The 27,952-nt window shown below is 38.1% G+C and overlaps 1 protein-coding gene across 1 annotated transcript in view; it reads right to left on the minus strand.

Moving 5' to 3' along the window:
- Positions 1–27,952, minus strand: part of LOC139713843 (probable serine/threonine-protein kinase pats1) — a gene marked incomplete at its 3' end in the record, with an annotated part of 67,532 nt that overhangs the window by 18,574 nt on the left and 21,006 nt on the right. The window contains exons 6-8 of the mRNA XM_071625549.1: positions 6,581–6,778; positions 2,014–2,127; positions 690–824 (exon numbers count right to left, since the gene is read on the minus strand). Coding sequence (XP_071481650.1) covers positions 690–824; positions 2,014–2,127; positions 6,581–6,778 — 447 coding nt within the window. The remainder of the gene's footprint in view (positions 1–689; positions 825–2,013; positions 2,128–6,580; positions 6,779–27,952) is intronic.

The raw sequence follows: 27,952 nt of genomic DNA on the forward strand, positions 1-27,952 counted from the left end.
ACGAACCTTTGTTGTAAATGCATCACAAAACAAAAAGAAAAAAAAAGTCGCATGTGGGGGCACAAGATAGGTGCATCGGGTCAAGCTATAGTCAATGTTTAGTATTCCTTTTGAATTTCTATTTCTGAGAGAGAAATTCCTTCTTCTACCTAGTTCTTGAGTTCGCATCACGACATGGATCGGCTACTGTAAATTTTGCAGTTCTTCTTTAAAAAAATAATTAAAAGAATGTGTTAATAGAATGTGCAGAATTTCAACTTACTCTGATAATCCAGTCATTGTGGTGGCTGTGAAGTTGTACATCCTATTTTGTCCCATTCAATTCGAGAAGCACGGCAATGTGAGGACAGAGTACTTGAATACACCATAAATTCACTGTCAAAGTCTCTTTTTTTAGCATGACACTCTACCTTTTTCATCATTTAGAAAGACTGAGAAGTTCCGGTTGCCTTGAGTTCAGTGTATACATCAGTAATGCTTAGAGTCTGCTTCATGAGATAATGGATCAAGTGGGGTAAATTACGGATACTGTACTTTGTAAAAAGTGCAAGTTACAGTTATTGCGGGATTATAGTGGTAATAAACCATACAGGATTATGGACGGTTCGAAACTACAAACATTACATGATAATGGCCAAGGGATTATACATAACCAAGAGCTGCTGATGCTTAATGACTTATGAGCATACCTTCTTGAATTCTTTGAAGTCTTCTTTGTCTTTCACCACAGCATCTTCGAATTGGAGATATTTAATCGGTATTTCCTCGCCCATGTAGGACTGCTTCTTTACCTCGATTTCAATGTCTTTGCGGAGGGCAACGATCTTAGGGGGGGGGGGGGGAAGCATAAAACTAATTATGTCTGCATGAGAACCACAGTAGTAGAATACATTTGCTAATTATTCCAAGTACTACTAGCAACCACCACAAGTTGTCCAGCTGTTTCGAGAAAATGTCGAGTTTGTACAAGTGTTATTTTTCTACCTAAAAAGTGGGCAAATAAAGATCGACTTATTGTTTCTTTGACAAAGATCATTGAATTTTCGTCAAACGCACCTAAACACTAAAAGAGCGGTTTGCAAGTGTCACACACACACAAAAAAAACTTTCCCGGTTTCATGCTTGACCTAGAATAATGAAACTTTCATTAAATGGATTGTGTTTTTAAGAAATGTTTTTTTCTTCCGAAGTGAGACATTTCTTGCGTTGTTCCAAATACGGTATATTCAATTCGACGATCATAAACCAATTTGGTAGCAGTATCAGTTTGTCCGTTGCACCATGCTATACTCGTTCAAATGTTGTAGGAAATACAACATTCGTTATGACTGCGTGATGGCAACCATCAAACCAAGCAAATGATCTATGGGGACCATACACTTTTAATTGAGACCTAACTTCAGGTTTCTAACATTTTCTGGTAATAATCATAAGAAAACTCTTAAGAAATATTACAGATTATGTAATTCTATGAGGAATTCAACGTTTATTAGATGAAAATTAGTTTTGAAATTGCCGAGATATGAAAAAAGGAGTGATCTTTAAATAAGGTGGGACCCATCTTTTATTACAATAGCTTTGTTTTTACATTTTTTTAAATGTTTCAGCCATTTCAAAACCGATTTTTATAAACTACTTTGAATTCATCTCAGAATGGCATGCACTGCAGTATATTTCATAAGCGGTTTCTTTGTATCTCGCAAAAAGTTACAAACCAAATCCTCATCTTTACCAATACTATACGTACATCATCCCCTTCATCGAACTCGTGGAACATACCGTTCAAGGAATATACTGTGACGAGTTTCAGCCTATGGATATGTCATTATCAAAAATTAAAAGAAAAGCTCACTTTTGTTTTCACGGAACTCTCCCCTTACAGCCGCTCGATGATAACACAGTCTGATATTCTTTTATACAAAGACTTCATTGCCAGAACTAATCAGTTATTTATCATAATTCACCGAACCACGAGAAAGCGAAATAGTCTGACAATGCTGAATTGAAACGTACCTCCTCATCAATATCACCGAGACTGTTTTCTACAGCGTAGATCTTAGTTCTCACATGATTCTCAAACGGCCTCTTTTTTATTGCATTCCGAATCTCCGTGAAGATGGAATCCACCTATTAACTCAAGAATAGTGAAAAATAAAATGACGATTAAGGGGATCACCTCTTCCGTGCAGAAAAAGGAATGGCCATGAAGATGGTCAGCAAGATGAAGATTTCACTACTTTTTCCATTGATGACCAAGGGACAAGCTAACCAATCATCACATAGTTGCTTTGTTTTATGGCGACATTTTTTTGCATGTAAACGACAGCCCATGTTTACTTTTTTCAATCTATCTATTTCGTCATTTAATTTCTCTCAAAGGCCAAGGACATGTATAATAAAAAAAGTTCCTGTATTCGTAAAAAAGGGTACAACAAAGCCGAAACCCAAGTTTAACAAAAGCATAATTAGAAAAAATAAAGATGATAACACAATAAAACAAAGGATTAATTGTACATGGATTGGAGGGAAAACAAACAAATAAAGCACGAAATAATAGTAAAAGAAATGAAATGGCTAAGAAGAAAACATGAAATTATGATTAAATAGTACTTTAGATAAATCTCGAAATAAACATGTTTGACAATAGATACTCGCATCACCTTTGATTTCTATGTAGGTTATGATTTAACGAAAGCAATGCAAAATTGAAGACAGAACTTTAGCGAACAATTAATGATCCCCTTACATTGAGATGTGGTTTGATTGAAAACGATCGTCTTTTTTATGTAACTAGCGGAGGATCCCGTCAGGAAAGGATTTTACCAAGCTTCAAGTCAATCCAAAATGGCAACTTGAAACTTAAGTCATCTATGTATCATGTCGTAAGGACGACAGATCTAATGAATAAGTGTGATCAGTCCACCGTGTCGTCAGTATGACGTCATTATCTCAAATTCCATTCTTAATCTTATTTCATCAATGGAATGAAAATTCTCAATGAAATTTCCATGTCATAAAGTTTTGGTTAATCTCTTGCCATTCAGGTTCTTTTTTTTATTCATCTGTAGATGGTTTACGTACGCGTACGTGCGCGTTGACATCTTAACATGCTCCAATAAATACCAAAATGTTTCAGGTCATTCGGAACATTTGGTAAAAAATCGACGGACGCGTCACTTTTCTCCACGAGCTTTATCCCTTGATTTCTTTTTTTTTCTTCTTTGTTTTATTTTTTGGCTATTTTTCTCTCTGTGAATTCCCCTTTCACAAGTCTCAAGAATACTGTATTCATTATCTTGTTTTTCTTTATTTTCTTTTCAATGGAACTTCAAAGGGAAAAGGTGGAAGAGCAGTATATGAATGTCCTGTATATTTTCAACGCTGTAATTATATTTATTACATGAATTTCATTGTGGTATGTTCTTTACGAGGTAATCTAAAAGCTGATAAAATCAAGACCATTGATGAGTAATATGACCACCTATTCTAAACACACGTTTGGTATTACCTTTGTGACATTGTATAATTAAAAAGGTGTCATTTACAGGAATGAATATGAATCTAGTGTTCAAAGCTTTATGTCACTGCGTACTTTCCAGCACTGCTACTATACATTATGCACGTACAGAATAGCACAGCGTACCCATACCACAGGCAAAGCACTGTTGGTAGGGATGTCAGAATTTCATGCCATTGTATACATTTGACAAAGTAACTTTGCTTTCACACTAGTTGTCAAACAATTGTTAACTGTGAAGCCATTTATATAAGGCATTGTCCATACCTGCAAAGTGTTTGTACTTAATTCTGGCGACAATTATTTATGGCTCAAACTCAACACCCAAGCAATAACGAACAGTACCGGTAATTAACAGTAAATGCAGTTCGTGGGAATACATGAAAGTCGCGTACTTTCTCCAGTCTCTCCGCCGCTTCTCCTTAATTGCTCTTGTCTACTGCTTTTTATCCCTGATCCTTTTTCATTGGGATGGTTTGTCTTGTCAAAGAATTTTCCTTCATTTTCCTCAATTCCTTGATCAAAATGTGATGAGTTTTTTCAAGATGTTTGTCAGATTTGCGTGGTGATTTTAACAGAAAGCCAAAAAGCAAAAACAGATTAAGTCAGTAGGCAATGGTAAAGTGTCAAGTCAATGCTGCTCTGTAATTGGTCAATTTTGCCGATGGTGTCATTGGAGTGGATGTAGTACCTTTTGAAACCCAACTGAAATGTATGTATTACCTTTTGAAACCGAACTGACTTTGAAATGTAATTTTTATTAAAACACTTTCTGGTTGGAAATTCAGCTTTTCGTTAGTAGTGGTGTAAAGAGGCCCTAAAAATGAGTACATCAAGACCAAAAGGTGGATTTTGAGGGAAAATGGCTGTAGTACCTTTTGCAACTGAGCTCTTCATATATATATATTATATAAATACAGTGGGATGATGCTGATACTCGTACCGTACGCCTCTGTCATCTAGGGAAGAATTATAATCGACACAATAAATGACAGAAGATGTTGCAGGATGTTACATGATCTTGTGGCTGTCATTTTGTTCTCGCCACCATTTCCTTTCTCTCTTATCTCCTCAATATCTCTTCCTCCCTCCTTAAATTCATCTCTCATTCACTCCCACCACCCCCGGTCTCAAAACAGCCCAAGAAACACATGCACGTCTGCTTAGAAGACAATAAAGCTGAAGAAGATCGAAGGTCGAAAGCTTCCACCAGTTGGCATCCTGCAACATCTTCTCTCATCCATTGTCTCGATTAAATACATAGTTATTATGATTATATATATATATTTATATATATATATATATATATATATATATATATATATATCTGTATATACATAATTTATTTATATACATATAGGCCTTATACGTGACCAGGCATCACAAAACGAACACAAAGTCGCAGAACTTGATTTTGTGTGAGGACCTCAAAGGGATGAAAGAGGCCAATTGAGTCAATTTCTAGTTTTTCATACTTTCTGTAAGAGCTTTTCTTCCTCAACAGTATTCATAAGTATGGGGTCATAAAACGAACAGGAAAGTATGTTTTAAACAGATTTTCTACAACTCGTTCTTCGTAGACTAGTGCGATTAGGTACGTCTTCAGAGGTCCCTTTTCATGTCTTTAAAATCCTTCACACACCCTTCAGTTTCAATTCTCATAACTTTTGAATAGATAGTTCTACCATCTTGAAAGTTGCAATTTATAATGGAAAGAATTTGTTAATTGAGCATTTCAATTTCAGCTTAAACTAGTAATCCCTTCATTGTTTTTGCTGCTGTGGTTGACATCCTGTTTTTGTCCCATTCATTGCACAGCCAGCACGGTTTCTGAAGATTAAGCGCTTGAATAGACCTTTTATTTCAGAGCCTCTTTTCTCAGTTCACACCTTTCCAGAGTGCGTGCTTTCTTTCAATTATTTAGATAGGTTAAGAAAGATCATTTAATTGAGTTATACATCATTTAAACGCTTAGAATCTGCTCTCTCAATATCTAAACGTAAAATCTATGCCTGACGACTTTTTGTTCGTTTTGTGATGCAGGGTCACATATCTATATATACTTATGAAGACCTCTGTTCCAAAAGACGATTCATCCATTTTTACTGGTTGTAGTATATGATGAGCCATGCTTAAGAGCTAATTGTCATTCGCTCAGGAAAAGTACAAAAAAGAATGGCAAATTTATGTTTTATTCCAAACGGCGTCCTTTCCACTAACATGGACTAAGCCTGTGTATCAGCCAGTCAGAGCGAGGTACATGTATGGGCACAGTGACCTTTTTGTCACCTTGTTTAATTGTTTTAACACAATAACTTTCGTATATCATACAAATTTCCGAAATCGTTTAGATTCGCATGTATTTCGGTTTTTTTTAACAATTTGTTATGTATTTCTCTGTTTCCAAACGATCTTGCTTATCACAATCTGTCATTGACCACTTTTTACCATAGTTAGCAAAAATCAATCAAAGTGATAAATAGTAAGAATAGACAGGTTTGTGACTCCCATGAAAGAACATTGATCCCACATACTAAATCTACATAAAATCACACAATTGTGCCCATTTTGCGAGACATGAAGTATCAAAAATGGGTGTGCGTTTGTAGCGGTACGGGCTAATACTGCAAATTTAGTTTTGGTCTCAAAAGTTGCCCGAGACTTGAGGAAAATGTCAAGAAGCCTCATGACGGAACCGTCTGGCGTTGCCCCTCCCCCCCCCCCCCCACCCTCCCTTTCAGAGTTAAAGGCATGCCAGATCAGCATAAAGTCTTACAATATTCATACCCGTTGAGCTAACTCTGCCCTGCAGATTAGGTAAACAACCGAAATATTATAGCATGAAAATGCCAAGAGTGTCCTAGATACTGTAAACATTTTTTTTAACCATAAATATGTAAAGGACTGCACTTGATGCTCCCCAGTGCGTATTATGCTAGGCCTGTGAGAACTTGGAGACCTCTTAAGCAGTTTGTTAAATGAAGTAGAGACAACTCCTATCGAAGTATTTATCTTTAAAAACAACGGCTTTTAGACGTAATTATTCATTTTAATCCATCAAACCTTGTTATCTCTCTTCTCTGAGTCTTTGTCCACACTTTCTCGATGCGTCCCTACTATGAATATTGGAGGTGAGAACTGGGGCTCTTTTTCATTGCTGCTGTCGGGTGTTGAAGGTGGTACGGCGTAAGCAAAGATGGAATTCAGCCAAAAGATGATGAATTCGAGACATGTCAGCTCAGACTTTGAGTTCATTCTGGCCTGCAGAATAAAACAAACAAACAAACAGACAAAATGTGACCGTGCACCTCAAAACGAACATAAAGTTGCACACACTGATTTTGCGTGAGGACTGAAAATAAGTGAAATGGGTCAACCTAGCCGAACTTGACTTTTTCATATTTTCTGAAAGAGCGGGTCTTCTTTTACATTATGCTAAAATTTGGTATCATAAAACGGGCAGGAAAGTGTGTTTTTTTTTAAGCAGTTTATCTCGAACATTTATGGTAGAATAGTGTGATTAGGTGTGTCTTTAGAATCCCTTTTTCATTTCTGAAAAACCTAGTCCACACTCTTCACTTTCAACTCTAATAACTTTTGAAAGGATAGTGCTACTGCTTTGAAAGTTGACATTGATTATGGACAGAATGTGTTAATGAGGCATGCTTAATTTCAGTTTAATTTGATAATCCCTTCATTGTTGTTACTCTGGTGGCTTACTTCCTGGTTTTTTTCCCATTCATCGCACAGCCAGCACGGTTTGGTAAAGATTAAGCGCTTGAATAGACACTGTACTTCAGAGCCTCTTTTCTCAGTTCACACTTTTCCTGAGTTTGTGCTTTCTTTCCAATATTTAGATAGGTTAGGAGAGTCCATTTGATTTAAGTTATACATCATTTTAAAGCTTAAAGTCTGCTCTTTCAGAATATGGTCTTAACTAAAAATTCATGTCTGGTGACTTTTTGTTTGTTTTGAGGTGCAGGGTCACAAATAGAGACCAGGGGTCTTGCGCTCAATTGAGTATTGCAAATTCACCTTTCATGCATTCTTTTTGACTTGTCCCACGAATGCTCAAAGAATAATGGTACGTTTAGGGCCCTAACGGTGCAGGATGTCCATTTGCATTATTTTTTGTATCATTTAATTGATTTCCCACATCGTGATAAAAAGCATTTACAAAAAAGAAATACAGGAACGATACATACACACACACACAAAAAAAAAATTGGAACGATACAGGAACGATACAGGTGAAAAATGCTTATTGATAACAAATAAACGAAAACTATTTCGAATTTCCCCTTTACATTTTGAGTTCATAAATTATTACAATATTTTCGATTTGACCATTGATTCTGTTTTTGTAGAGAAGTCCGTTATACAAATAAGTAAATCGATTTTAAGCCTCGAATTTTACCCCGAGGCCTCGATCCATGTCAAGCTGCTGCTTATGATCGCGGTCTCCTGCTTTTCTGATGTTTAATTTCAAATATCAATTTATTTAAATTCCCTCTGTTATATTCTTTTTTTCTAAAATTCGTTCAATGAAACGACGTGATATGCTCTGAATGAATATCTAATTATTATTTACATAATCTACAAGTGTTGATTTAACGATTCGCCTCCGATTTTTGTGTGTGAATGATATGCTACACGTCTTATACATCGAATACTGTCATGTTCATAGTGTGTGTGTGTATATGTACCTTGAATTTAATTTGCAAGACATTATATGTGACTCTGCACCTCAAAACAAACAAAAAGTCGCCAGACATGAATTTTTAGTTAAGACCATATTCTGAAAGAGCAGACTCTAAGCTTTGAAATGATGTATAATTCAAATCAAATGGGCTCTCCTAACCTATCTAAATATTGGAATGAAAGAACAAACTCAGGAAAAGTCTGAACTGAGAAAAGAGGCTGTGAAGTACAGTGTCTATTCAAGCGCTTCATCTTTACCAAACCGTGCTGGCTGTGCGATGAATGGGACAAAAAAACAGGAAGTAAACCACCAGAGTAACAACAATGAAGGGATTATCAGATTAAACTGAAATTAAGCAAGCCTCATTAACTTATTGTGTCCATAATTAATGCCAACTTTCAAAGCAGTAGCACTATCCTTTCAAAAGTTATTAGAGTTGAAAGTGAAAAGTGCGGACAAGGTTTTTCAGAAATGAAAAAGGGATTCTAAAGACACACCTAATCACACTATTCTACCAAAAATGTTCGAGATAAACTGATAAAAAGACACACTTTCCTGCCCGTTCTATGATACCAAATTTTAGCATAATGTAAAAGAAGACCCGCTCTTTCAGAAAATGTGAAAAAGTCCAAGTTCGGCTAGGTTGACCCATTTCACTTATTTTCAGTCCTCTCGCAAAATCAGGGTGTGCGACTTTATGTTCGTTTTGAGGTGCACGGTCACATATGCTTGCTTAAATGTCGTGTAACGTTGATTTCCAAATATGCGTATTCTTTTGTTATGTGTGGTTTGGAAAAAGGCAGAAATAAAATCAATCAATCAATCCCCCCCCCAAAAAAAAAGACCAACTTACAGCTATTTCACAACATAAAAGCAGTTATTTCAGTTTTTTTGGGATCAACATAGACCGTTGGTGTTTCTATGGGTGATTCCAATATTACATCAAAGAATAGTTACATTAATGAAATACACACAAGAAAACTATACTACAGAAAGTACAAAATGCATATAAGAAGGCAAAGGTCATCAAAGTATGGTGTTTGTACAACGAATACAAATTGAAATTTACAATATATCTTTATGAAGAAGAAATTATTTGTAACATCTTTTAAATATTGAAAGTCCGTTCGACAACTTTATTTCATTTGGCAAATCGTTCCATAGAGTAGGTCCCGTAAATGTGAAAGTGTATCTTGAAATGCAATATTTGAAATTTGTGATATACAATCTATTCATCGGTCTAGTATTATAATTATATCACAGAATTAGCTCCCAAATGTATGGAAGATTTGGGCAGGCATTGTCAAAAAAGAAAATTAAATGTGAAAACTGCCCCCCCCCCAAAAAAAAAAAAATAAAAAAAAAATCCAATCCTCGTAACAACGGCGCCAACCCGGGATCTATATACTATACGTGTGTGTGTGTGTGTGTTTACTCCGACTACCTCTGGTAGGAAAAAGTTTGTTGATTTCAATCATTGCACTCATTTAACTCTTTATATGCCACGGTGGAAACCCCCTGTGTGCCACGTTATTCTGAGGCAAGAAGGTAGTCATGCTTTGAGAAAGAATTCTGTTTTTCCAATTTGTATAACTTCTACAAATTTCTGTTAAGATGGGCATAATAGTAGGCAAAGTTAAAGTGGAATATCAAACTTCGTTTCGATATAAATTGTATGACGAGTCTATTTTCAATTTTTCCTTTGAATGGCCAGTTGCTACATTACTGTAAAGGCATGACTTTTGCACATAAAACCGTGACAGAAACTTGGAATGTACGAGCAAATCTAGTTCGGAACATCGCTTGATAGCCAGCTGGCCCATATAATGCAAGCCGTATATGAGAGGAACAAAAGCACGAGAAACGCTTTTATTGTGCCACGGGATTAGCAGTAAAAGGCGGTTTATCGATCGGTCTTGGCGGCTTTGTTTGTTGATAGTGGGGGGCGCAAGATATTTTTGGTTCAAATTTTTCCAAAAGCACCTAAATTTGGCACACATGTAGCCCAAACCATACTATTTCGAGTTTTGATGGGCGCCAAGAAGGGCGCCCATCGATTGGCAAACTCCAATATGGCCGCCATATAGGTTTAAAGGTCACTTGCATTTGAAATCATAAAAGGGTCAAACTCATTTTACAAGTCAGGTTAAGAGGTTTTCTGGGCCAAGGAATTCAAATCTGAGGTTGTTTTTTATGGTCTAAAGTCATTTTTTTTCCTTATAAGGTCACCTTAAGGTCATTTAGGGGTCAAGCCATTGTATTCATAACAGTTTATTGAAAAACATGGCTTGCCCATGGTCAATATTCCCGGAATGCCAGCCTTAGTTATAGAATTGCATTTGTCGACGGCTGAAAAAAAGGCGTCTTTCTTGTGAAGGGCGCCCTCCGGGGCGGCATATTATTTGCAAAATCCAATATGGCTGCCACCTACGTTTAAAGGCCAGTCCGTAACAAAAAACCTTTAAAAGTGTTACACTAATTTGAAAAGTCAGCTTTAGAGGTTTTATGGGTCAAGGAATTCGATTCTGAAGTTGTTTTTATGGTCTGATGTCAACTTTTCCTTATAAGGTCTCCCTAAAGGTCATTTGGGGTCAAACCATTATATTCACAATAGCTAATTTAGAAAATGCCTTGCCTATAGTCAATATAGGAGGAATGCCAGCCCTGCTAATAGAATTGCAGTTGTTGAGGGCTGTTGGAGAGGGAGAGGTTGGCTTTTTCACGCGTAACATCAATATATCTGCTTTTGGTTCTAGGAACACCACCCCCTGGAAAACCACCCTCCGGATAACTACCACCCGGATAATTACCCCCCAGGGCAATTCCCCCCTAGGGCAACTACCCCCCGGACAACTACCCTCCAATGGCAATTACCCTCCAGGGTAATTACCTCCTAGGACAACTACCCCCCGGACAACTACCCTCCTAGGGCAATCACCCCCTTGGGCAATTCCCCCTTAGGAAAACTACCCCCTGGATAACTACCCCTCGGATAACTACCCCTGGATAACTACCCCCTCGGATAACTACCCCCTGGTTAACTACCCCCCGGAAAACTACCCCTGGGTAACTACCCCCGGAGAACTACCCCCTGGATAACTACCCCCCGGAGAACTATCCCCTGGGTAAATACCCCCCGGAGAACTACCCCCTGGGTAACTACCCCCAGGATAACTACCCCCGGATAACTACCCCCCGGATAATTACCCCTCGGATAATTACCCCCCGGATAATTACCCCCCCCCCCCACCCGATAAAAATTACCCCGGATGATTACCCCCCGGATAATCACCCCCCGGATAACTACCCCCCCCCCCCCACTAGATAATTACCACCAGGATAATTATCCCCAGGTTAATTACACCCTCCTCCAAAAACTAGACCCAGATAACTTCCACCCGATAACTACCTCCCCCGATAACTTCCCATGGATGATTACCCCGGATAAGTAGGCCTACAACTCCCCCTCCCCTATAACTATCAAGAGGAAAATTACCCCCAGGACAGTGCACCACGCCAATTACCCCCTGGGTAGCTACCTCCCGGGTCATTGCCCCCATCCCACCCCCACCCCCAATCTTACTTTTAATAAAAAGCATATCATTACTACAGGAAACGAAGTTCTTTAAAGTATTATTTGCCAGGAATCACGGAGATGCCATACTGATACATCATCTTATGAAAACAACATCTTAAGGATTTACGATTTGTATCGTTTGCATTTAGGACGATTTATGTACAAGCTTAATTTCTCCCTCTGTATTTTGACTCTATGTTCATAAAAAACGAAGCTGTCCCTTCATATCCTACCCGGTAATCCAGTAAATGTCAATGCCTTTAACCAAAACTATTTTCGCTAAATCTGTATTTTCTTTTACTGTTCCGAAATTTTGGATTTCTCTTGATAGTATAGTATAAAAAAAAAAGTTTTAAGTTTGAATGCCTTTACCATTGAACTAAAGACATTTTGAAGAAATATTTTCAATTCAATTCAATTCATTTATTTTCATTCTTCTTCTTTTTTTCTATTTCAACAAAAAATAACACAAGATAGATCAGGTTTTATACATCATAAACAAAGAACATTTGTCTTAATTAATAAATGATATCAATAAACATAGGAGCGCATACTGGCAAAAAAAATAATACAAAGTCATGCTTCAGTTGAAAAAAAAAGGAAGAAAGAATAGAGAGGTCCACTAAAAAGCAAAGCTTGTAGATTGTGAACCACTCATAACACAATGTTACACTTCAGAATGAGTGAAAATTTTTGCAATATTTTTTTAACCACACTCGTCTATCGTTTACCACAACTCCATGTAACACTTCTTTATTTTGAGGCGCTTATATTATCTCATGCCTCACGTGCCCTGGTTTTGACCCATCATCTTCCTCTTCCCTCTCGCTTTTCTCTGTCCACCGTGAAAGTAGTCTATTCCTGTCATTCATAACTCACCTTTCCTCTTTCTTTCATTACAAGGGATTTATCTCGTGTGTGTTCATGTGCAGTGCACTCCCGTTAAAACGAAATGCTCAAGACCGGCAGTTTTTTTTTTCGTTTTAACGAAATTTCGTTATAACCGAACAAATGTAATATGCAATGTATAACGAAAAGAAGGAAACCACGCATAAAAAAATTATGTTTGTTGAATCCTCATAATACGCTGGAAAGCTATGTGAAATGGGAGATTACCTTTTTAATTTCATTTAAATATTACATTTTAAAAAGAGCATAAAGTTGTTTGGGTTGTCACATATGTGTAGAAATGACGGTGTACGATTTGGTTACAGTTCGCTATTCCAAAGGTTTTTTTCTTACTAAAGTACGTTACTCCGAAGGCTCCTTATTCCAAAGTTTCGCCATCCCCGGGATTCTGATGGTTTGTTTATGTGAAGGTTCGCATTTCCGCAGAATCATTATTCCGAGAGTTCATAATTTACTCTCTAAAAAAAAAAATCGAGTGAATAAAAAAAAGAGTGAATTTGAGTGAAAATGGAGGGAATTTTGAGTGAAAATGTTCATTTTCTCTCATTTTGGAGTGACCTCAGGGATCACTCGAAGATTTAGGAGTGATCCCTGAAGTCACTCCAAAACGAGTGAAAATGAACATTTTCACTCAAAATTCACTCCAATTTCACTCTAAATTCATTCTTTTTTGTATTCACTCCTTTAAGAGTGAATATTTTCACTCGATTTTTTTTTTTTAGAGAGTAGATCAAAATAATATATTGTTCATTTTCCGAAGGTTCGTTGATCTGAAAATGAAATGAGGTTCGTCATTCTGAAGGTTTATAAATCAAAAAAAAGAGAAAGGTTCACTATTCAGAAAGTCCGTTGTTCCGAAGGCTTTTTCATCCGAAAATTAAATAAGGTTTGTTATTCCGAAGAAATTTTGTTAATGAAAAAAAAATGAGAAAGGTTTGTTATTTCGAAGATTTATTTATCTTAAGACGATTATAAGAATTGCAATTCTTAAGCTTTGTTAATGTACTCTCCTTTTTCCACCATGGATTAACGATACTTTTTGTAATGTTCCGATTAACGAACGTTTTGAATTCCTGTCATTTTCGGACTAACGAACCGTATAAGAATAAAAATAAGGACCATATTTTATTATCGGATTAACGAACCTTTGGAATAACGCCAAAATGTGCTTAATAACAAACCCTCTTTCATTTCCGAACTAACGGACATTTAGTTGTATCAGAATCTGTGTGTTTTGTATTAAAGGACTTCGGAACATGAAACAAACCTTATCTGAATTCAGATTATTGTATTACAATAACGCAAGTTCCCCTCGGAAACTGTGCGTGATACACGGGAGTGAACATTCAATGATGCGTTCGCTCATGCAGAGACGCTTTAAAAATGCTTGTTCCGCTATGCATTTTCGAATGCGATCCGCATTTCGTTACAACGGAGCACATTTCTTTTGTTTTTCTTTGTCAGTGGCGCTCAGAAAAGACTTCGTGATAACGAAAATTTTGTGATAACCGTCTTCGTTATAAGCGAATTTTGTACATAGACTTTAATGGCGATAATATTGGGACCAGAAGTTTTGCTTCGTTATAACGAAATTTCGTTATAACCGTGTTCGTTGTAACGGGGGTGCACTGTATCATTATTTGTGTATTTCGTCTCTGTCTTAATGTGCTTTCTTTGTATTGTTTCATCAATTTTGGAACTATTTTAGTGTTATACCGTTAACGCTCATTTCAGAATTGCCCTACTGCATTATTGGGCACAACAACTAGTATATCAAGGATGTGGGAAGAGATTGTCACCTCCTTGGTATGATCACCGCAGAGCATTACCTCCCTTGACAAGTACATCCTTATTAAAATTAGGCTCCAAACAATCACCCCTCTTACAATAACTCTCCCCCAGAAAAGTACGTCTCTCATTGTTATTTCGAACAACGTTTGCTATTTGAATTGAAAAAAAAAAAAATTCATATCATCTGGTTTTGGTCGAGACCTAACTTCAGGTTTTAAACATCTTTTGGGTGAGATAATTAGAAATCCCTTACGAAATATTAAAGAGCATGTTATTCCAAGAAGGATTCAAGTTTTTGTGTGAAAAAAAATACTCTTGAAATGGCCGGGATAAAACAGAGCAGCCCTATAATGTAAAAAGGATTCTGTCAACTACAACTCTCTATAGATCTATTCAAAAAGAGGGTGCAGGACAAAACACTTCGTTTACAACTAGGGGTGTTTTGTAAAAAAAAAAAGAAATACCGTTAAACTCGTAATATTTTACTCTTTCTAATGAGACTAACTTATATTTGAACTGGATTTCCTCTTATAGTGTCGAGAACATTTAATTTGAAAACTAGCACAATTCTACGTGTATGTAAAACAAGGTGTAATTTTACTCTTTTGACAGATTAAGTTGCCAGTTATGACATCTTGTTAGTCTCTAATAATTTCAATAAAACCATGGGTTCTGCTTGATTGATAAGCTTGAGTCACTGACTTGTTACCATGGACCTGCTTTGATCGACCTCCAACGATTGGTAATTGTGTGGAACTGACAGATTGTCAGGACTGATAACTTTCATAAAACCGTGCCCGGATCCTATTAGAAATTATGGCTTTATATCGAAGGGTCCCTCGCTAATGTTAACGGAATATGAATTGCAGTGAAATCAACTCTCCTTTTCTTATGTTTATCGTCTAATGTGTTATAACGGTAGAAAATGACAAGCCAAAATAGTAAATGTGACCGTGCACCTCAAAACGAACATAAAGTCTCACACACTGATTTTGCGTGAGGATTGAAAATAAGTGAAATGGGTCAACCTAGCTGAACTTGACTTTTTCATATTTTCTGAAAGAGCGGGTCTTCTTTTACATTATGCTAATATTTGGTATCATAAAACGGGCAGGAAAGTGTGTTTTCTTAGCAGTTTATCTCGAACATTTTTGGTAGAATAGTGTGATTAGGCGTGTCTTTAGAATCCCTTTTTCATTTCTGAAAAACCTTGTCCACACTCTTCACTTTCAACTCTAATAACTTTTGAAAGGATAGCGCTATACTGCTTTGAAAAATGGCATTGATTATGGACAGAATGTGTTAATGAGGCTTGCTTAATTTCAGTTTAATCTGATAATCCCTTCATTGTTGTAAATCTGGTGGTTTACTTCCTGTTTTTTGTCCCATTCATCGCACAGCCAGCACGGTTTGGTAAAGATTAAGCGCTTGAATAGACACTGTACTTCAGAGCCTCTTTTCTCAGTTCCCATTTTTCCTGAGTTTGTGCTTTCTTTCCAATATTTAGATAGGTTAGGAGAGTCCATTTGATTTGAGTTATACATCATTTTAAAGCTTAAAGTCTGCTCTTTCAGTATATGGTCTTCACTATAAAAATTCATATCTGGCGACTTTTGTTTGTTTTGAGGTGCAGGGTCACAAATGATGACAGTGTAAGAGAAAGGTGCATCTTCTGATACGGTGTTATGAACTTATGGAAAAATTACAACGGGTGGTAACTTTCGGGGGGCGGGGAGGGAGAGTTGTCCAGTAGGTAAGTATCAGGAGGGGGCGGGGGGGGGGGTAGTAATCCGGGTGGTAGTTATCCTGGGGTAGTTATCCGGGGAGTAATTATCCGGGTGGTAGTTATCCTGGGGGTAGTTATCCGGGGGGTAGTTATCCGGGTGGTAGTTATCCTGGGGGTAGTTATCCAGGTGGTAGTTATCTGGGGGGTAGTTCTCCGGGGGGTAGTTATCCAGGGGGTAGTTATCCGGGGGGTAGTTAGCCAGGGGGTAGTTATCCGGGTGGTAGTTACCCAGGGGGTAGATATCCAGGGGGTAGATGTCCTAGGGGTAATTGCCCTTGGGGGTAGTTGCCCTAGGAGGGTAGATGACCGGGTGGTAGTTGTCCTAGGGGGTTATGGCCCTGGAGGGTGATTACCCTATATATAGGAGGGTAATTGTCCGGGGGGTAGTTGCCCTAAGGGGGAATAGACCTGGGGGGTAATTATCCGGGTGGTAGTTATCCGGAGGGTAGTTGCCCAGGGGGTAAGTGCCCGGATACGGCTTTGAATGCTCAGTCGCCGCCAGCAGAGCCATCGCGCCGCGCCGGCCGGCGGCACGGTTGCTGTGTGCGCTGGATTGGACATGGCTGTTTACCGTATGTCGATCGAATCGTGAATTCGGAATGGATAGGAGATTGATCAAACCAGGACCTTGATTGAGGTAGGAAATTGAATAAAAGCTTTTCTCCGAAGGCGTGCACTTAAGCACCAGAAAGATTGTCAGTTAATAAAATGGAAACCATTCTAAAAATAAATTTAGAAATAGGCGAGGCCTAACGTTAACTGTTATTAGGGGCCTAACGGTTAGACATCAACCTGTCTCGATATTATTATTAGAACAACAGAAGTAGATTTTACCTACCACATAACCTAACTTTAAGATCTAACGTTAGTCCTAACGTTACAATTGTAGTCTAGCTATTCGAATAGGTCTAGGTAATTTACGAGGTTCTCTAGTCTATGCCTAGATCTAGATCGACCTCGGGCTCTACTCTCCAGACCCCCTTAAACTGTTACAAGGTTCTTGGTCTAGTCTTCAGGTTTATTTATTTATTTATTTCCGTTTTATTTCAACAGGGTAGCCCTTTCATTTAAAAAACTGCTCTACCAAGGGGCCCTGCACAATAAAAAGATACAAAACATATATTCAAATGCACAACGTTACAATCAATCAAAACAAACGTAAACATATCAACCAGATAGAAAAAAAAGGGTGTGTTACAAAATTATACTATGATAAAAATACAACATGAATAAGAATGAAAGAAACCGAGAGAATATAACGCGAGTTAACAAACAACTATAACAACAACAACAAAACAAATGATATCTCAGTTACCGGTGTCATAGAAATAAACATGATATGTATTGCACTCTGTTCTTCCTCGTAAAATATCACAATAGGGTTAAAACTTGAGAGATAAGATTCTACTCTGCTTTTTAAATATAGAAAAAGATGACAAAACTTGCATAAAACGAGGTAAGTCGTTCCAAAGGTTTGATCCTTGATAATGCAGAGATCTCTTATAATATTCCGTACGGGGTGTATTGATTTTTAGTGGGCAAGAGAGTGCATATCGAGTTCGCAAATTGACTTGACGAAAAACAACTATTTCTTTTAAATACACTGGCACCATATCATTGATCAATTTATACATAATAAGATACGTTTGGTATTGCCTCCTTTGTATAATCTTTTGCCAGTTTAATTGTCTTAAAAGAGTAGTACTGGATATTGAAAAATCAGCATTTAAAACCAAACGAGCATATCTATTTTGCAATTTTTGTAATTTCTTGATATTGCACTTTGAACTTCTGCCCCAGATTACAAGACCATAGTCAATATGCGGCAAGATTAATGCATTATATAACATAATTAAAATATTTCGTGGAATGTTCTTTCTTAACTGTCGGATATACCCTATGATTTTAGAAACCTTCACATATACCTTCTCAATTTGTTTATTCCATGTGAAACACTCATCCAATACGACACCCAAATATCTAAATTCATAAACTTGGTCAATTATGTCCTTATTATATTTGATAACTAAAACAGCACTATTGACTCTCCGTTTTGTACCAATCAACATACATTTACATTTCTTAACATTCAATTCTAAATCGTTAAATTCCACCCATCTGCATATCTTCTTAAACTCCTTTTGCAACAATTTAGAAACAACATTAATATTTCTGTCTTTACAAAAAACTGCAGCATCATCCGCATATAAACACAATTTTGTACTATGTAAAAATGACAACTTGCACATGTCATTTATGAATATAGAAAAAAGCAGAGGTCCCAATATTGACCCTTGTGGGATTCCTACTTCAATATTTCGAGATTCTGACAATATTCCCTGAAAAAATACACATTGTTGGCGATCAAGGAAATAATTTCTAAACCAATTCAGTTCAACGTCATGAAAACCATATCTTAATAACTTATTGAGTAAAATAATATGTGAAACTGAGTCAAAAGCTCGTTTGAAATCTAAAAACAAACATCCTGTAACATAACCTTCGTCAATATTCCTTAGAATATATTCATTTAAATCCAGTAATACAGTTGTTGTTGAATGCATTGGGCGAAATCCAGATTGACAATCACTTAATAAGTTATTTGAAATGAAGTAATCATACACTTGCTCATATACAGCTTTCTCAAAAATTTTCATGACGTGACATATAACAGAAATGGGTCGATAATTGCTAACATTGTCCTTATTTCCACTCTTGAATACAGGTGTAACTTTAGCCTTTTTTCAATCACAAGGTATAATTGCTGAATGAAGTGACAAATTAAACAAATAAGTAAGCGGTTCGGAGATAAAGGACGAAGCAATCTTTAAAAGATACGGGTGTAGGTTGTTAAGACCACATGATTTACCACTGTCAAGTTTAATCAATTCCCTCTGTACAAATTCACATGTAACATCCGAGAAAATAAAAGACTTATTAATAAAAGGGGTTTGGTGAGACGAGTCTATCCGAGCACTTTTAACCCCGTGGGTAAAAAAGCAATTGAATTCGTTAGCGATTTCAGAAGCATCAGTAGTAACAACTCCACCGTTACGTAATTCGACGCAGTGACTCTTTTTGTTACCGGTCAACCTTTTCAAATTCTTCCATGTGTTACGGGGATTGTTGGCATGATCAGTAAATTCTTTAGTGAAATAATTTCTTTTCAAATATTTATTCAAATTATTGACTTTATTTCGTACTTTCTGATATTCAGTCCAATAAGAATCAAGGTGTGTTTCATCAAACTTCTTCTTCATATAATCACGTTGACGTGCTAATGCAATGTACTCCTCATTTATCCAGGGTGCTCTTCCCGACCTTTTCATAACAGAAACAACAGGTGCATGTTTATCACACAATGCGGTAAATTTTTGCAAAAAATAACTCCAAGCGGATTCTATATCATCATTTTCGTAAACATTTTCCCAGCACGTATCTTCACAATCTCTCAAAAAATTATCTGTACAAAAATTTCGAAATGATCGACACTTACTAACAAATGGCTTTTTACGAACTGTTGAATCTTTCAGATTTACATATACAAGAGAATGATCACTTATTCCAATCGATATAACACCTTTTCTAATAAAACGTTTACATTTAGGTAATATAATCAAATCAATACATGTTCTGCTATTAGGTTTAATTCTAGTGGGTACATTGATTACTTGATCCAATTGAAATAATGTACATAAATCATTAATATTCTGACTCAGTCTACTTTTCACCAACATATTGCAATTAAAATCTCCCAAAATCACTAATTGATATCAAATTCACTTCATCAATATTCCTCTCCAATTTTGCAAAAAAGTCAGCTGGAGAATTCGGAGCCCGGTAAAGCACACAGATAAATAAAGAACTTGCATTTTTTATTTGTAATGCTATCCAAAGAAGTTCAAGTCCGTCACTTTCAAAGTCTAATCTGCGTATATATGACAGGGAGGATTTGATGTAGCAACAAACACCTCCACCTTGGGAATTTCTATCTCTCCTCTCTAATTCATAGCCATCAACAGACAGATCAATACATACATCATTATCTAACTACGTTTCAGAAATTGTAAATACATCAAATGGATTTGACATGAGATACTGACAAATGTCGTCGACTTTACCCCTTAAACTTCGAACATTAAGATGAGAAATATTGAGACCATTATTACATCCAAATATGTTTTCTTCAGTATGATAATTGTGAGGTGGGGACGAGTTTACTGTGGCCCGAATTGACTCAGTCTGTTTCTCATGAGATACATTAAAAAAAGGTAATTCCTGAAAAATACAAAGTGAACAAATCCAATCCTTCTCACTTTGAAAGGTTTTGAGTGATACTCCACACTTCACATGACACCAGTGCAAACATTTAACGCAAAGAATACTATTTTGATTATTTGTAACCGATTTTTTACATATGATACATGGATATATGTGACTAGAACGAAGGTTCGAATTCAAAGGTTCAGCAGTCATATTGTATGATGAGACGAGGTGTAGTTTAACTTGGTTTGATTTCTCACTTACGCTTGCTTCTCACTCCTTCGGTTTGGTCCAGTTTGTCGATGTCAGCAAAGGACGCGATTGGCACTTTCTTGTTGTCGTGTGTGAGAACTGTTATGCGACCGTCCGATGTCCACACTTTCTTGACTCTCTCGTGCTCGCGGAGTTCAGCAACGGTACGTTGGCGCTTCGATGTCAGGTCTTCATGGACGTAGATGTTCGATCCTTTGAAGTCCGCTCGTTTGCTGTAGATGGCCATCCTCTTGTTGTAACTCGTGAACTTCATGATGATCGGGCGCGTTTTCGCTCCATCCCAGTCTCTTGGCGTGACTCGATGACTGCGGTCGATGTGAAGGGGGGTGATGTCGATGTGGAGCTTTTCTCGCACTTTGTCAACAATCTGCTGATCGGTGTTTTCGTCCTTCAGCTCCGTGATGCCATGGAAACGTAGACAGTTCCGGCGAGTGTATTGTTCCTGTTCTTCACAGATTTGTTCCAGACGATCGACCTTTCCCTGAAGCCGGTTGACAGTCTCGGTCAGTGACGCAACCTGCTGTTTTTGTTGATGAAGGTCAAGTTCAATGGCTTTGTAGACATCCTGTGTCACCTGCTCCGTGATTGCTGCGACAATAGATTCCACCAGTCGGTCACGCGTGTCGGTCTTATTCAGCGCTGTGTCGACTTGTTCTCGGATGGTATGCATTAGAACCGGGTCAAGTGATTCTAGATCCGATGTTTGGCGGGAATCTCTTTGTGGGTCTTCGGGTGATTGACCAGCAGGGCTACCAGATTTTGTACCCCCATTGCTGGCTGCTGCCCATCCCGATGTTTCAGGCGACGCAGTCGAGGACTGTTATTTTCATCGTAAGGACGAGACTAACGCTATATTAGTACAGGCAGTACTACTAGGTAGTAGTAACTAGTATTTCTAGATGTCGAGTCTCTTCTAAGCGAAGAGTAGAAGTCTCTAGTGCTTGTCTAGCTTGCAGATACTCTTTGCTTCTCAACGACATAGGCGTATCTCGTGTGTACACGCGTGTGGCCAGCAAGCTAGCTGCTGTATCCAGCCAGCCACTCGTTTTGTGCCATTGGCATTCATCTGTGTGCTGGTACCCTTACTAGTCATCGTTAGACTCGATTTAAACTCGACATAAACCTCCTCCTGGGTAGGTTTAATTTAAAACCAATTTAGACCATAGCTGGATTTAGTAGCATACAAATTAAACCTGGGTTTAAACCTGGGTCTAAACTGGTGTTTTAAACCCAGGTTTCAACCCCAAAACCCATTTTAGACCCAGGCGTGGGTTTAAACTCGGGTCTAAGTTTTTAGCAGAATACGGGCCTAGGTATACACTCGTGAATTATAATACGAACTCCTGTCTGCGAGTAATTAGGTCTAAGGGATCTTACTCAGATCCTTATTTCACAATCAAATTTGAAGACTTGGTAACCCTTCAATTTCATTTTTTATAATTACTTACGGTAATTTTTTTCTGCATCATTTCAATTATGGCCTGTTATGATATGGCTACACAAGATTTAAATGAGGTTCTGTCCAAAGCTATGGAATATCATAATTCATGTCACAATCATTCCATTAATTATTTTTACATTACAAGCGCTAAGAGGAAATGTCCTCACCGACTGGTCATATGTGCGGAATTCAAGATATTTGCATTTGCTTTAATGACAGCCAAAAGAGCTAGTTAGAATGATGGGCAATGCCCTCTAAAAGAGGTTTCAAGATTTGATTATTGGATTATTATTTTCATCTTCATCTGCAAGGAATGCAATAAAAACATACATATATGAGAAATAGAATCGTATTGCTACCTAATATATTAATAGTTTAGCAACAAGGGGGGGGGGGGCTACTCTCTATATTACCAACGTCCTTGACGTTGCCACTGAAAAGAGAAGTGTTTTTATTTCTCTGTTGCAGTTCAGGGATCCTCAATCACAATAGATGTTCATGATTCAGATCTAAATTCAATGGAATAATAATTATGAAGATCACTCCTAATCTGGATGAAAAAGAAAAGAATCTGTCGTGTTTAAGAGAGTTTTTAGTACATCAGATTGGCATCAATTTGCTATTTTCGAACTTGAGTAAGAAAGTTCGATTCAAAAGTCCTTATAGGAAATGTATGTGCCTCCACAGCTAAATATGCCGTTCAGAGAACATGACGGTCCTGGTGACGTCATCTAGGGAACAAGCATATTTCACAGGCGCCACAGTGACACCATTAACAGGGTACAGATTAGATATGCTATAGTACAACTTTCATGACACCTTCTATGGTCTATTAACATTCTATCCAAACTGCTTGTACGCAAATTGGTATGATATCACAAGACTTTATAAGTTGGTATCTCGTTGGTCTGAAGACTATAGGTTGCAACTCTACTCTCCGCAACATCTCTACGACGCACGTCTCCTGGAGATGAGCCCAATCTCCAGGATTCGCAGGAGAATCAAACATTTCCGTTTTTTGCTGAGACTATTTCCGTCTTCCAGCTTGTCTCCGAGACGTCTCTGCGAAGTCTCCATCACTGTGGCCATGTCATGGGGACTAGTTGTCTGCAACATCTTCGAGATGTCCCGCATCTTGTGGAGACCGTAATAACATAATGGCGACGAAAGTGAGAAGTCGCTGAGAAAAGACGTCTCTGATAAGTCCCTGCGACTGCAAAAGCCGTGCCAACATCCCCGTGACTTCCAAGCAAATAAGTTGTTCCTTTGTTTAAAGACGTCTTGGACGTCGCCCTGGAAATCGCGTTAGTTGTGACAGCGAAAATAATTTCTTCGAGACGCTGGCATTGCGACAATGTCTCCTCCCGCCAGATAGGCCCTCAATCCCCCCCCCCACTTTAATTTTGCAGCAATATCAAACTACTGACCATGGCTCGTCTGACACCTGCTCTACATTGTGCATTTTCACCTTCATTCATTCATTCATTCATTCATTCATTCATTCATTCATTCATTTCATTATTTTTTTTTTCATTTCCATGTTTTCCACCTCCCAATGCATGCCTTAAAACAGCTGTGGTGCAGAAGAATGAAATTTGGTACTAAAGCATTGCGGAGAGTGGCTGATAGTACTATTAATTGCCATGTACCTGTGCCATCTTTCCTCCAACTCCAGTCCCTGAAGTCAGGGATCACATCAAATAGGGTGGTTTCTGATGATCTGCTCCCACGTTATGACGAGATGATGCCTACCCTCGTTGACGCAGGCTGCCCCAAACCTTGTTGCTCATCAGTCCTTGCTGGACATGAGCACGATTATTAAAGTAGTTAATGCGTCAATGAGCTCTGGTTTGCTGACCCATACTACTACTGCATTTTGCATGCCACATCAAAGCAAGTCTCAAGTAATGTCGCACCCTGTCAGTGCCTGATGTTGGGCTCTGGAAGAGAGGTATGCTGTACAGGAAAGAGCTGAAAAGGCCTTTATCTTTTCAAAACCACGCCCCACCCGTAACTCCCTCAAATCAAAGGGATTAAAAAAAGCACGCTACCAAAAATGTGATGTTATGCTCATCCGTGCGATTGTATACTGTTTTCAGAAAATGCTTTCAGAAAACATTATGTCATCCTTTGTAAGGATATCTTTGCGTAGACCGCATCTAAGTTGTTGGAAAGCTGAAGGGTTGTGAGATCCAATTCCTGTTGGATATTTCCGTCTCGAATCAGGTGTTCAGGATGAGTTGTCCGTCCCATTTATTCTTGGATATCTGTGCGCTGATAAATGAGGGCAGTTCTTTATTTTTCAATCTCAATTTTCAGGAAGCCGCTACGCTCTTCCAATCATGATTTGAGATTTGAGTGGTGCCATCACCATCTCTTGTCAGAGGACTGCACAGTGTTGCTGAGCAAAAATGTTAAGATTATTTTCTTCGGGATCAGTATCCAATACAACATCAATAGGTGTTCAGTTTCCCTAGTCATTTGCGCTTTCAGTAAAGAAACGGTTTCGTTTGATAAAAAGAGAATAAAAAAAGATAAGAAAAAACCTTCAGTTGAATTGTCTTCACCTACTCTGATACGATACTGCCATTAAAGGACTTTAATGATCGAATTTAGTTAACTGCCCCTAAATACTGGTCTGACCTGGATCGAGGAGCTCGATTCCCCGGAAGCAAGGGAGAGAACTTAGAAGGCATACACCAATTTCAGCAGGAGGAGAATCATATCGCTTGCCAGCTGGAAAGTTATATAATTGACCATGAAAGGTGACGAGGTGGCTCAGTCGGTAGCGTATGACTTGCGATCTACAGACTTGTGTTCCGGCGCGGGTTCGAATCCCACTTATCTCAAGTCTAGCTGAGCAATGGTGTGTGTTGTCATATCGTCCCCTCTAGTAGAGGAACAACACTTTGCGCCTCATCACTTGGATATAAAAAGTGGAAGTCCCTTGTGTGAAAGAATCACAAACCCAGACACATGAAAAGATCCCGAATCGGCATTCCGTTATCGGAAAACTCAAGGTGCATAAACCGGTAAAGTGGTCCACCCCTAGTACATACAACTGACCAGCTAGTTGCATACGGGCTATCCAGCTATCTCGTCAGAAGGGAAAAAAAACGAAGACAAACTAAGATTAGGCGTGTTTATTACCCTCTTTGCCATTGCACGCTGATTCGGCACCTTGGAATAGGATGGCGGCCGTATATATATATATATATATATATATATATATATTATATAATTATATACATATATACATTGAAACAAAGAAAGGAAAAACTGACCAGAAACAATAGTGACAACTTTGAGCAAAGAAAATGAGAAAAGAAAACGAAACCGATGGAAGCCCGTTTTATGTGCTCAAAATTTCAATATATATGAATATAGATATCTATATATATATATATATATATATATATATATATGTATATATATCTTAAATACAATTTTTTCATTTATTTGTCATAATCATTATTGATATGTAGGAGGATGGAACCGCTCTTGGCCCTAATTGACCATTGAAGGAGTATGGAAGAGATGACAAATGGGACAAAATAGGGGTACCAGTGAATTGTAGTTGAATGCTCACAGATGCCGTTTCGAAAAATGCACAAAATGCCTGATTTGACCATTATTTGACCTTGAAAGTGACCTTGAGAGGTGATTAGTGACCTTGAATTGCAGAAATGATATTTAGAATGACATTCTCTAGCCCCGTCAAATCTTCCACATGGGATTCATAACATTAATCAACCTTTTCAATTTGTAACTGCAGTTAACCTTTAACCCGGATGGCGGCCATATTGGATTCCACCAATATGGCGGCCCAAGGGTTTTTAGTCTTGGCGCCCATCAAAAATCCAAAGAGCATGGTACAAGGGACCTATGAGCCAAATTTGGTGCTTTTGGAAAAATCTGAACCAAACAACCCATTTTGAGCCCTTAGGCCCCCAACTATGAGCAGAATATGCGAAGTTGGCACGCCGTCGACTGAGTCGGACGTGCGAACATGGCACATAAAGAGTTAAACTCTAATATGGTGATGCTAGGTTGCACGGGGTCCCCAGGGGTAAGGTTATGGTGATCTTCCCCCTTTTTTTTGGGGGGGGGGGGGTAAAAACATAGTATTCTCCGACCCTAGTGAGGGGATGCTTGCCAGGTTTGGTGAATTTGACCTAAGTGTTTTCAAGAAGAAGATAAAAAATTTGGTCCCTTGCAAGTACACTCACCTACTATTAAACTTATTATAAAACTTACCATTATCGGGTTTTTCAGGAGATAATTTGTAAAGATTCCTTGATTTTGTGGCGTTGTCTTCTTAACCTTCATTCTCTTGGCATTGTGCCCCTTGGTGCCGGTAGGTAAGAAATAATTTCCAAATCTACAAAGGTATTGATTCTACATTTCAGAAGCAGTATCTGTCAAGTTCGTTTCACGTCCTGTCTGAAAATTTGAAAAGGTAAATATTGGGACCCGATGTGACCCCCCCCCCCCCCAATTCCCTGGGTATTGTGTCCCCGGGGCCCCCGTGAGGAATGTGTATGTTTTTGTTTCAATTTTGTTATTCCGCCTGCCCGAGAGCAATCAAGCAGTGCATGTATCCCCTTTCCACGATCAACTGCATGTGGCATATCGCATAATGCAAAATATCGACCGAATGTGAGATGTGAATAGAGCATACACTAGCTTTGCAAACTCTGAATAGTGTCAGTGAAAGTCAAATCTAGTGTGCTCAGCCTTGATTGATACGTACGTCTGCAGACGTTTCTATTTTTTATAGCAAAACAAACGTACTACTTGTTTTATTAGACAGAAACCTGCAATCTTTGAAGGCTTCCTTGGTGGTAGAACGGTGGATGGTATGAGGTCTCACGGTGCTTCACGTATTCTGTCTGGAGTATGTGAGTGGGCCTGAAAAGGGAATACCCTATCCTGACGTTTCGGCAAGCATGTTCTCGCCGTTCTCAAGGGAATGAGCAAGTGTTGTTGGCGGTGGTAGTGCCTAAAGGCGCCTCATTCAATATTGAATATTTACGCCTTTTATCTCATATATAAAAAGAAATTCTCACTCATTTTTTTCGACAACGGAAAAAAACAATAATTCCATTGTTATGTAACTAAAATAATAATCGTGATAACAATTTGGCGCGGGGAGCAATCTGTACGCATAAAAGTTGAGATAGAGAAGAGCACCTCGTATAAGACTCGCAAAATCTGGTCAGTCCTACTCGGTAATGTTACTCTTTGGAGCAGTATCTTTTACAATACAGAACGTGAGAGATGGTCTCTTGTTCTTTACAAATATCACATTGTACATTGCCATGTTTTCCTACTTTACACAAATGATAAGTAAGCTTACAAGTATGTAATAAACATTCATCTTTTCTACTTTTACAGAATGGTTTAAATTCGTATGGTGTAGGCTGAATAGTATAAAGATGCCTTCCATGCTGTGAATTTTCCTATCTCGTACACCATATCCTGGTGTTAAAATTCAGCAGAATTATAAATACGTAATTCTGTCACCGTATAAGAGACTTGCAAATCAACTTCTTGGTGTGCGAGTCCTGAATTCGCAAGAGTATCAGCTCTCCCATTACCTGATATTCCACAATAAGAGGGGACCCTCTAAAACAACAACAAAGAAATAAGTTCCTTTTTTATGTAGATGTGTAATTTTGCACAGAATTGCA

Source organism: Diadema antillarum, unplaced genomic scaffold (genome assembly GCF_040938485.1).
Source record: "Diadema antillarum isolate AM-2024a unplaced genomic scaffold, OU_Dant_1.0 seq00002075_RagTag, whole genome shotgun sequence".
NCBI classification, from domain to species: Eukaryota; Metazoa; Echinodermata; class Echinoidea; order Diadematoida; family Diadematidae; genus Diadema; species Diadema antillarum.